The sequence below is a fragment of the Typopeltis vanoorti genome, chromosome 2 (assembly GCF_054136105.1).
Source record: "Typopeltis vanoorti isolate ZY-2024b chromosome 2, IOZ_Tvanoo_1.0, whole genome shotgun sequence".
NCBI lineage: Eukaryota > Metazoa > Arthropoda > Arachnida > Uropygi > Thelyphonidae > Typopeltis > Typopeltis vanoorti.
The window spans coordinates 124,471,270-124,483,795 of record NC_143550.1 but is presented as its reverse complement, the minus strand read 5'-3'; the positions used below and the strand labels follow the sequence as shown (position 1 = coordinate 124,483,795).

At 34.3% G+C, this 12,526-nt stretch overlaps 1 protein-coding gene across 3 annotated transcripts in view; it reads right to left on the bottom strand.

Annotated features, from left to right (window-relative positions):
• LOC150109410 (tyrosine-protein phosphatase non-receptor type 11-like) overlaps positions 1-12,526 on the bottom strand; it is a 345,702-nt gene that overhangs the window by 31,136 nt on the left and 302,040 nt on the right. For all 3 annotated transcript variants that reach the window (XM_090407982.1, XM_090407997.1, XM_090407988.1), the window contains 2 exons: positions 5,435-5,658; positions 2,501-2,656 (listed from right to left, as the gene is read on the bottom strand). In XM_090407982.1, the coding sequence (XP_090264108.1) occupies positions 2,527-2,656; positions 5,435-5,658 (354 nt within the window). In that variant the 3' untranslated portion in view covers positions 2,501-2,526. The remainder of the gene's footprint in view (positions 1-2,500; positions 2,657-5,434; positions 5,659-12,526) is intronic.

Below are 12,526 nucleotides of genomic sequence, written 5' to 3'. Positions count from 1 at the left end.
GAGCTAGGACTAATGCAGCAAATTATAGACTAGAGATAATAACAGCACTGGAATTTTCTACAAGGGCAGTAGTTCATTAAAGGTACATCTTGCTTTAGCAACTTGCTCATGTTTTATAATATACTGGGAAGAGCTAGATAAGGGAATGGATATATCACAATATTTGTGGAACTTTTCAAGGCATTAAACAGTACCATATGTGAAGTTGTTATAACCAACGCAAAAAGAATAGGGATGCAAAAGAGTGGCTGACCAGCAGGCATTAGAAGTAATGTATGGGGATAGTGAGTCAAAGAGAATGACCACAGGGTTCTGCTATACTCAGGCCACTGTTGTTTAAAACAGTATTTTCAGTTTTTAGCATTTACTCTAAAGGAAACCCCCCCCCACCTCCATCGGACAATATCATATATGAGGTTATACCAACACAAAAGGATGTATATGCAAAATAAATTTGCAATACAAATAGGAAAGTAGCAGACTGGCATGCATCAGAAGGTGATGTATGGAGGTAGTGAGTCTAAGAGAATGAAGATGACCAGTGGTGTACCACAGGGTTATGCTGTACTCAGGCCATTGCCGTTTAAAGAATTACTTTCACAGTTTAGCATTTATTGTAAAGAAACTCACCCCACCCCTCCAGCCATTAAAAAAATAAATGGTTGCAATTTCCTAACTAATAAAACAAATCATATCCTTCAAACTAAGTTGAAATATTTCTTATTAATTACCAAGAACTATTTTCCATTTTTATATGATTTGTGTGAAATAACAGAAAACAGGGATTTTATGGTCCGACACTGCAGTGAAGTTTAACATCAATAACATCTGGATTCTCTTCTAATATGTTTCCTCGCATTTCTTTGTAGGAACTTATTTTCTTAGTACTGGGCATATTTGATAATAACACTCTGCTAACTTGCTTGAAATTCTATTTATTCAATCTTTAGGATCCAACAAATCCTTTAGAAGATGTGATAATTAATAGGTTTAGCCATTATTTTTGCTTGTACTGCAAGCAGCATTTTTAAATCGCTGAAGCTAATGACAACAGCACTGTCAGTGTTTCAGCTGCACTGCTCCCATAAAAAGGAAATATTCTCATCGCTTTGAGTTCTTCTTGCAGCAAATAATCATCAGAAAATGTTTTGATCTTATGAGCTGAAGCATCTTTTACTGCAGGTGCCATTTTTAAATCAGCAATTGGTAAAAGCAGCACAGTCAGTGTTTTGAATACAGCTCTCCCATAAATAAGGGATATAGGAATACTGTTTTCAAAAGAAAACAATTTTCTTTAAAAAAAAATTGTTGAAAAATATTTTTACAGATGACAACTAAAGTCTGGAGTGTCATATTCAAAGGTAGTGTGAGAAAACAAGACTCTCATTGGTGCTTACATGATTCTGAAATTATCTAAGCACTTGTCTTTTACAGTCAGCATCGCCATGCATTGCCATAACCATTAGAGAGAAATATCCAGTTATTCATTGATGATGCTAAGTTGAAACAAATAGTAAAGAAATATCAACTGTCCTATACTATTTGACATATCCCTGCAGGTTTACTCGAACAGACAATGAGAATTATTTGAATGTTTCTAAATTTAAGGTTATGACCAAAGGGAACAGCAGGCAGCATATTATATAACAATTTCCTGAAAGTAGTCAATGAAGCTAGAGACAAGAAGGTGACGGTGAACAATGAATTAAAGTTTAGGGGACCATATGCTAATGTGGTTATAAGTCATCACATCAGATACCTGAAGTGTTGAAGAGAACACTTACTTAAGAAAATGGAAGTGACTGATTCTCCCACTTCAAAAGGATATATGCTGTGTGTGAGTGTGTACACAGAAATAGTCACCTGGGTTCTGAGGAGATAGGGAGACAAATGAAAAGATCTAGATAATTCTCCTACAGAATTGCATATGAAGGCTGATTGAGGGAATGTGATCTTCCAAGTTTCTGAGCAATGAATGGATGAGAAGAGATATGACAGAAACTAGTCAGAAAGTGGTACTTACAGTATCCATCAGTGAGATTTTACAGCTTATGGCTGATGTATGCAGAACACAGTTCCATCCCTGGAACCGGCTGTGTTTAGAAAGAATATGAGATCTGGATTATTTTCATGGTAAATGGGAAGTGTGGAATAGGCTACTGTTAGATGTGAGTGCACCTTCAGTAATTGTGTTCAAAGAGAGATACAATGGGCCCTTATGCTCTCTGAAGGAGAATACATAACAATAAATTTGTTTTTCCTCCTGAAAAACTAACAAACTTGTCAGAAAACATAACAGAGAACAAATTGGAGATCATCACTAAAATCGGTTTTCAAGAATGTAAATAGAGTCTACCTGCCTCCTTAAGATAAGTAAATCAGGTTTAGCTGACTATGAATTGTTGGGAAAAAAAAAAAATTTTTTTTTTTTTTTAGGAAACAGCAATTCTTAATGTTCACAGCTTATACAGTTTTATCACTTAATGTAAATTTTACTGACCTCACTTTTTGTATATGATGCATATGTCATGACTTGCGAGGTGGTGGCGGAGGTGCAACTGGAGGTGGTGGTCCAATATTGAACGACATAACAGGAGATTTCTTCTCTTTTAGAGGAATATTTTCATAAATCTGGCGTAACATTTCATCAGGAGGCCTGCAAAAATAAAGTACTTGTTACTTAAGAAAATGCACAAAACTTTAATTTTATTAATTACTATATCAGTATGAGTAAGTTGGAAAATTTCGTAGAGTATTTGTTTATTTTAAACAAATGCACTGCACTAATGAAACAACTATCCATGAAAATTGCCTTTATTCAGTGTATTTTCTTTTTCATATCAAATCATTTTGAAGGATTTGTCTATAAATTATGAAAACAGCCTTCTGTTTTCAAGAAATACATCAGCAGGTTTCTTTTCTTCACACAGCACTGTTATGCTGTTAGTTTTACAATCTCTCATATGTGTGTTTTTGTGCACGTATGGCTGATATAATAATCAAGCCGCACTTAGAGATCTTTCCACCTGAGGATTGATATAAAGATGAGCAATCTTTAAATTTTGTCTTAGATGGTACAGAAGCTTTTGCCTGGTAACTTGTGATTTCAGTGTTTTTAAAAAGGTAACCTGGAGAAAAAGTCATACCATACTTAGGAAAAAGATCTAAAAGAACCACCTCTAATCCAGATTATATAACCTGGATTAGAGGTGGCGCTTTTTAATTTTTTAAAACGTTGTAAATTTTTTAAAAATAGAAAAGTTGTAACAAAACGGTTACAACTTTTCTAGTTGTAACCATTTTGTTCATAGTGATCAGGAGAGCCTGTTGTTTTCAAGTGCTTGTTCTGGCAAACAAATTTTTGCTGCATTGGAGGCACAGCAAATTTTGTCTTGGGGCTAAAGTTTTGAAGATGCCTAATTTTGAGCACAATAATAGGGATATGAAATGCTTGTAGGTCCACCAGTATATGTGGGTTTACAGTAAATCAAACAGCTAAGGGCACTTTCTAATTGCCTTGAATCAGTATGGTTAGGATTACTGTTAAAGCAACTAATGTATGTCTCCAAATAACAGTATGTCTCCAAATTGTATTTTCCAAACTTCATAACGAGGGTGAAAAGAAAGCTCAAATCCTTTCTTTTTACCCCATTTCAAATAAAAAAATTGACTTTAGGGTGGATACCGTTAAGAAAAGCAAAAGTCAAAACAGCACACTCAAATGGCAAAGTCTACATAACTCAATTAGAGTATAGATTTGAGAGATGGCTTGAAGTAAAAACCAGCGATTCCAAGAATTATATTTTATGGGATGCTAACAACCATGGAAACACTGCATTTTTTCATTCCTGATAAAAGGGTTACAGGGCCAAAACGATACTAGGTAGTTATTAAAAAATTCATGCTCGTGATATGTGATTAATAATGAAAATCCATCTGAATTGGGATTTGGTTCAATTTAGCTGCAATTACAGCCAAAGCAACTAGTTAATAGTTTGAGATTTCCTCAAACTATTAAGTTAGCCTTCTGCTGAACTTAACAGTTCAGGTTTCTTGAAATCTTGGGTATAAAGAAGTCAAAGGGCCATTCAACAACAGAGTGAAAAAGAAAAGAAAAAAAAAAGCTAACACCTTTTATCACCTATATAGAGAGTAGGCATGGCTGTTTTAGCCCCATCTAACGTTTGGAGACTGAGGGGGCAGTTCAATCTCTGCCAGGCCAGTAGCCAATCAGACATAACTGGCCCAACACTATCACTAATTATTTATACAAGTCATGGTCCCTAATCCTACGTTTACAGGTCTGAAAATAGCGTAGGTTCTATGGTTGATTTTCTTGAGTTTATGTGATGAAAAAACCTGAGTTCCTGGGAGAAAAAACTTAGTTGTCCGTGCCAGAGATTGACTAACTTGGGAACCGTTGAAAAAAGCTAGTAAAAGTTCCTCTAGCTGGTGACTGTATTGAATTTATGATGCTTTTTCTTTGGGCAGTTTAGTGCCATGGATGGCATACACAACTTCCACTGAACTACACAGAAACAACAGAATGAATAAACTTTTTTCATGACAAGCAATATAAAATGCACTGAGGATGGACATTTAGTAGTCACTGTGTTTAAGATGTGAATCAAAATATGCTTGCTTGTTCATTTTTGTAATACTCCCAACCTCCTAAATAAAATGTAGTTCAATCATTTCCAATTAAAAATTAGTACAATCTTCATATGAAGATTGTACTAATTTTTTCATACTTTAAGATCCATATAAAGAATGAGAATAAATTTTAAATAGAATAGATTTTGCTAAATATTTAGTAAATTGTGATCATGACTCCAGCACCTTTTCAAATCATTTTTCAGAATAACAAAGATAGGTAAAATATTTATTTAGGTATAATATAGGTATAATATTTATGTTGATTTAAGCCTAGAAGTACTGGGAGACAAGTTTCTTGCCTCTTGAAATAATATTTTGAGTACATACGTGGACTTGGGGTGGTAAAAGCAAAATAATGGGTATATGTTAAAAGAAGTTATGGACAGTACTTTGAGCTTAGAATCACTGGGCATCCTACATGGAGAATAAATTTCTTAGTGTTATTTAGATTAAAATGAATGAGTGCTTGCTTTGTCTTGACCTGTAATACACACTACATATTACAACTGGCAACTCATAGTACCTACTGGGTAGGTTATCTAGCACTTGCAGGGATTAAATACTAATGGCTGACATTCAGTTCACCTCAAGCTGTAAGTCTAACGAACTTTGACAAAGTTCAGTTAGTCTCCAGAAGAAAGCTATCTAATTCCTTTATAACAGTAATGAAGAATACTAATTTAAAATCAGGGAAATGAAGTAAAGATAACCATAATTGAAACTATTTTTATTATATATATTATTTTTAATATTTAATACTTTAATATTACTATATTACCTTGGAATAAAATTTTCTGGGCTAGGCCTAGGCGGTACAGGTGGCTTCTTTACTTCTGCAGTTCTTGGAACAGGTGTAGGTGGTGAAGATGACGATCCAGAAATTATATTGTTAGTACACAGTGATACATTTGATCGGGAAAGTGATTTTGATGTGTCAGTAGGAACAGCTGTTTCACTAGTATATTTTATATTTGTATATTCTCGTCCAAGCTGAAGACTTTTCTAAACAATTATAGAAATGTTAAAAAACATCAAGTTAAAACTGGAATTTACTAGAGATATAGAAATCTTATGATTTTAAGAAAACTTCAATTAGAATTATATCCTGTAAATAGAAACAGAACAATGTGATTTATCAGTCCCATAAAGAGGCCAAGAAAGAAGAGGAATTTTTCAAGTCATTGAGCAAAGATAACTGGAATAAGAAGGAATGCCTGTTAGAGATTTAAACAATATAGTACAGAATGCATGAATCCACATGGAGAGAAGACACAAACACCAAAAGAAAAGCCTTACTGCTTACATTATTACTGATAGTGATCTTTACAAAATTAGTTCAGAATGACTTGTTCTGACTTATGCAATTAAACTGGGGGGGGGGGGGGGGGTAAGGCATTGGTAATTCAAAAAATTACTGTTATGTATGTCTGTCATCGACATTTCTAGAACAACACACTTTTTTTTTTTTTTTTTTAAATTTATGTAAGGAGCAAGAGCATTTCTCTTTTTAATACTGTTTAAACATATACTAAGTATTTCATTTAATATCAAACCTATCAGGCAAATGAAAATTGTCTGACTTTCATAAATATCCATGCCACAGTGAAAGTCAAATTTATACCACATGGAGTGAATCCTTTCTTTTAATGTTAAATGGTACTACTGTGTGAAGAATAATTAATTTCCAAAAAAGTGCACCAATAAGATGATACAGATGTCCTGTTGCAAATATATGATGCATGTTTTTGTGTTCTCTTTTCTATTGAGCATCCAGTTTGTCCGAAGTAGATATATGAAATTAAATAGCTTCTCAGAAAGGACTACACAACATCTGTTTAATTCCTACAAACCTGACTAAACAAGAAAACAGTAAGTAGAGTTCCAATCCCATACATGTCAGGCATTTCAGAACAGATTTCTAGAATTCTGAAGAAATAATTTAGTGGATTTTTTATACCTATCAATAAACTATCTACTTGTTTCCTCTCTTCAAAAGATAAATGCTCACCGATGTCTCTACCTGGTGTATACCAAGTTCCTTGTGACTGCCATCTATCTTACTTTGGACAAACTGTCTGCAACACTCAATAGAAAAGAGAATGAAAGAACGTCAATCATATATTGATATTTGTCACAGGAAATCTGGCTTGGCTCAACATGGAACAGACACAGACCACAATATTCTTTGGTCTGAAATGCACCTACTACATCATTGTCAGTACAAATTTTGAGTTTGTTTAAAGAGAGTGCTGAGGCCTTGCTTCACCGCTTGAACTTGAATCAGAACAACTGCCTATTTTTATCTAAAATATGGGAAAGTCTTATTAAAATAACACTTTTTTTTTTCTTTTTTGCTACAGTCATGATCAATCTGTTTCCTCAGTTATAACGTTATGCTGTTGTTGGTATAACATCACATGGCTCTTTCTGTTTCAAATCAATCCATTGTTTACGTTCTACCTTGTAATCAACTGTCACTGCCATCGAAAATTTATTTACATGATTTGACAAGATAGGAAATTAGAGGTAGTTATGTTTTTTTGCTTTGGCAAAATTAATTTCAAGTCTCACTGTATTTACTTTTGTTGTTCAGTTCATTCCTCAGAATTTCTGATCAATTTAGCAGAATCTCCTGAAAAGATAGAAACACCACCAGCAAATTGAAGAAACTAAGGAATTAGTTTCTTTTCTATGATATATATTTGTTGGTCCATTAAAGTTTTCTGTACATGCATGTATTCAAGAGTATTGTAAAAAAAAAAGTCTAAGGCATGCAATAATGGCTTCACTGATGGGAAAATAATCCCCCCCCCTTTTTTTTTTCCTGTCTATGGAAATAGCTGCTTGACTTTTTTTTTCTTTAAATAGCTAGGATAGTTTAATAAATTTAGTATTATTTACATCTTGTTCCTGCAGAGCATTTAAAAAAGAAGCATGGGATGACCTCATTTCTTAGTTGATAAAAGCAATGTAAGAGATTTGTTACATTCATTATTTTTTTCAATAATCTGATTTAGTGTATGCATGTGATCTATTGTAGAAAAGTTTTCCCTAGCTCCTGCCAGCTCCTGATTCCCCCAAGAAACCTAAGTGACCAAATCTGTGCACAATAGTCAAGATGCAGCCGAATCATAGCCTTATAAATAGGGATAATAACCTCCCTATCTTTCCTTGTATGCTCGGTTTTCAACATTCAGGTTAGCTATCCTACCAACTTTTGCAACATGTGCTCTGAACTTCAACTCTCTGTATAACATTATCTGCAAGTCCCCAGCCTCATCAATTTCTTGCAATCTAGTACCATCAATGTGATATTCATTGATGTAACCTTTTCAACCCAAAGTGCACCAACTTACTTTTTGCAACAATAAATTGACAATCACTATCCTTTGCCAATTTATTTAAATCATCCTGCAATATATCTGCCACATTTTTATCAACTATTGCCCTCCCTGCTTTTTCACCAGCAGTAAGAGTAGTGGCCCTGGTACAGAGCCCTGAGGCACTTCACTAGTTACTCTTAAGTCACCAAAAACTATGTCAGGAGTGACATAGTTTTTAATTTTTCAGGAAATGACAATGTATACTAGAATATTAATTAAAAACTCAATACTTCCTATATTTCAGCAATGTTACACTGCCATCTTCAGGGATCACAAAACAATGATATGTGCATGCAGGCACTAACATTAAGCAAATGAGGCAGAAAAAGGCAACTGAAGTCAGTCCTGGAGTCCTAAAGGTGCCCCCCCCCCCCCACAGGGCTAAATTGGATTGTCTTGGCTGAGGCTGCTTCCAGGAATAATCTTTCATATTTGTATTTGCTGTGGTACTCCTCTCCCATGGTTTCTTCTTTCCTGCATCACTCCTCCATGTTTCAGAAAGAAAGAAAATCAGAAATAACATGGAGCTTCTTATACATCAAGATATCTCTCCGCCTCACCTCTAAATCTCCCATCTTGTGGAAATACCAGAAGTTGGTCCTCAGGGCTGGCGGAGGTACTTGCTTGTGGTTTCTGGAATGAACCACAAACAAGTACCTGATTACATCATCTATCAATACTCCAGGATTCAACTTACCTAGACACCTCGGAAGTCAGGCAAACAGATTTAGGACTGGACAAGGCTGCTGTCCCCCCACTTATTACATTACAGGGAATTTCACAGTCACCAGTTCTGCCACTAGTGTGATTTTTCTCCCCCCATATTGTTCCAAAATCTTACTCTTTTATTCAGTGAGATTCTGCAAAACAAGCATTCATTCCTCCGAATGAGGAAGCATGTGAGTTGCAATTTAGTCTAGTTCTAATTATCCACTTTACATTGGATAATCAGAACTAGACTAAAGCTAGCTCTCGCACATTGTAGCAGTGTGCATGGTATTTAAGAGGATAGTTAAGAGGTACATATTCGTTGATGCCATTTGCAATCTCAATGTCATGAAACCATTGGGATCATGCAGGTATTTGTTAACTTCCTTTTAGCAAAAATCTCCAACTTTATTGCAAAATCAATACATGTAATAATTATATTCAATCATGCCATCTGCTAAGACCAGTTATTCATCAGTATGTTGCTGATTCCTAAACCACTTGAGACACTGATTATTAAAGACAATATTCTTCTATATTCTAGTAGTATATGCCCATCCCTATGAAGAATCCTATAACAATATGGTTTTTGCTTCTTAAATGTATTAACTACGATGAATTGAAACAGACCACTCATACATTGTTTAATGAACTTACAGCCTGGCTTCCAAAATATTACTTTTTTGTGCAAGTGGAATAGTGAGTTAAAGTGACCATAAGGTAAAATAACCAGTATGGCAGAGAAGTGTAAAACATTTCACATTCTCCTTTTGTGAAAACCACTGCTCCATATTGAACTCAGCCTGATAAAAAATCTAATTAAGGCTTTAAATAAAACATTGTAATAGTTATCAGTACTTAAAAAATAAGTTCCCAAGAAGTCATGCAAAAATTAAAAAATACATTTTTATTGGCTCAAAAATTTATAGGGATGACAACCTGTGTGAGGTCAACTCAAAGCTAGATAAATGGGAGGAGACCACCACATATCCTTTAAGGACTGTGGAGAACCAATTAGGACTTTTGACCTAAAGACTCAAAAACTTCCTCCACTTCTGCCCACAGCACAGAAGATTCTCCTAAGGCAGAAGTGGGGGAATTTTGTTAAGTATCTAAACAGCACAGTAAGAAATTAATCCAAAGGAGTACATAGAAATGCTTTGGGAAAATTTGGAGAAAAGAGCAAAACTGATAATAATGATAAATGCTTGCAGAATTTCTGTTCATTACATGAACTAGTCATTAATAACATGTTTCAACATAAAGATGTGCACAATTTCAGAAGGAGAGAAGATTCATTGACTATATTATCACTGATAACGATATCCTCAATGATTCAGATATAAGAATATGCAGGACAATCAAACTGCAAGTGATCGTCACTTAAAAAAAAATATTTGGACTCTGGTAATATGTAATCAGACAGAAGAAATGGTTGAAGAAACAAAGGTTGTTTTCAAGCAAGCAGTTGATGCCCTGTACAGGTTAGTGAGAAAACAAGTAGTCTTTTATGGAGCTGGTTGCAATGAAGTTCATTTAGCTGGCTTTATAAAGAATAAAGTGCCACACATCTCTGGAATCTCTAGTGCTGCCTAATGACAATCATGTTTATGGCTGTATTACACAGATGAACTGTATAACTGTTGGAAAGAAGAAATATGTTCAGTTGCAAAATGAAAATCACAATATTTGGACTCTGTTAATATGATCATCACTTAGTTTTAAAAGGGATAAAAATGAATATTTTACACTGAATTTCCATAGCTGTTGCTATTAGTCATGCCAAAGTTTCTGGAACAGAGAAACTACATAAACACAAGAATGAAAATAAATAATTTACTAGCTAAAACTAATTATTTACAAGCCAATGTTTCACTAGCTCAAGCTAGCATTATCAGAAGCAATTTAACACTACACACTCAGTGAAGACACAAACCAAAATGACCTGGATAATGTTGATAATTCCTGTTGTTAATTTGATGGTAGATAGGTGTGCCAAAACATACTAAAATCATAGCATTGGTTCAGTTATAGTTAACCAGTTGCTGTAGAACTTGTGCCACTTCCAAGAACAGTCTCTCCAATTTAAACCAGGATTTGTGATGTAGCTTGGCTTTCTTCTGTCTTATGAATTGGTACTTACATTGGTACTTAAGTTTTGTAGATCTGGAAAAGACATTTGACAAGGTGCTCAGAGGAAAGCTTTTCAAAACACTACAGTTATATGAGATAAATGGAACATTACACAAGGCAAGTCAGCAGTTAGAATTGAAGGAAGATGGTTTGATATAAAATCAGGGGTAAGACAAAGATGATAAATAAGAGTGGAGATAATCGCATCTATATGGATCACATTATGAAAGAAAGTAGCATTCAACCTGATATTAAAATTAGAGGATATCAAACTTAGCTCTTTGCTTTATGCAGATGATGTACTCCTAAACATATTCAGTACAAGTCTCCAGGATTCTCTAACTAAATTGCATACCAGCTATAACAATTTTCCATGAAAATCAGCACTAAAAAAAACAAACTATGAAAATAGCTATGTATATATAGAAAACTTCAGCTGCATTTTCAATGGAAAGCATATATATCTAGTAAAATATTTCTAGTATTTTGGCACAGTTTTAGTGAATATGGCTGAAGGAGGTAAGCCAGTTGTATAAATTTATATGAAATAGGAGAGAAATTAGCCAGTTAGCAAACTAGCTATATACAAGACAGTGTTCAAATTAGTTTTAAGTTATGAATCTGAGAGTTGGGTTAGATAAAGCACTTGATAAAATACTAGAGACTGCAGATATGGGAGTTCTAAAAAAAATCAGGAAAGCAAACAGATAGCATTAATGTCAGAACCATGTTAAAAATGAAGATATTAGAAAGGAATTTGATGTTGTTTGCATTCAAAAATGTGTGAGCAGGGATAATCTAAGGTGATATGGTCACTTAAGTAGAATGGTAGAGGATAGGTTAGTAAAACAGATGTTTGATGCTAAGATGGCAGCAAAGAGACTCAGAGGAAGACCCAGGTCTAGGTGGATTGATTCAGTTAGCAGTACCTTACAAGCGTGAAGTGTTAGATATGATAATATTGGAGTGTAGACAAGTAATAGACTAATTTGAAGGAAACTGTTGATAGGAGATTGATAATTAAAGAAATTTAATCAAACAACCCTTGATGGCACATATCAAGGAATTGATGATGATGAAATAAGATAAAGTATCAGAAAACAATTCTTTCAATTTTTCATTGTAGTTAGTCACTGTGCTCATGATCCCTGTAGCATTGCCCTTGTCCAATTTCACAATTATTACGTTTTAGTTTAGTTTAAATTTTCCAGTGGATATACTGCTTCTTGGAGGGCTTGTGTTTTTAAATAAGGCAGCAGCTTCTAGCCGAATATCATCTGCTTCAACTTGCAGAAGTTGAAGAAAAAAGTTGCTCAAAAAAAAAAAAAAAAAAAAAAAAAAAAAAAAAAAAAAAAAAAAAATCACAGGATTTTTTCTGGAGCAATAGCAAAATTAAACCCTTTCCAGCTGGCAGTTGCTAGAGATTTTTCTTCTTTACAAGATTGTTGAACGTCCCTATTAAACTTCTTTTATTTTCTTTGAATATACTTAGTTTGTGTTTGGCTGATAAGCACTCTAAGAATGTTAAATATCAGGCCTGAACAGCTTAGAAAGCATTAAGGTAAGGTCATAACATTTTGCATTGACCATGTATCATGCAGGTATTTTGTATTTGTTCCTCAAGCAGAGATAGTCCAGTCTTTGTG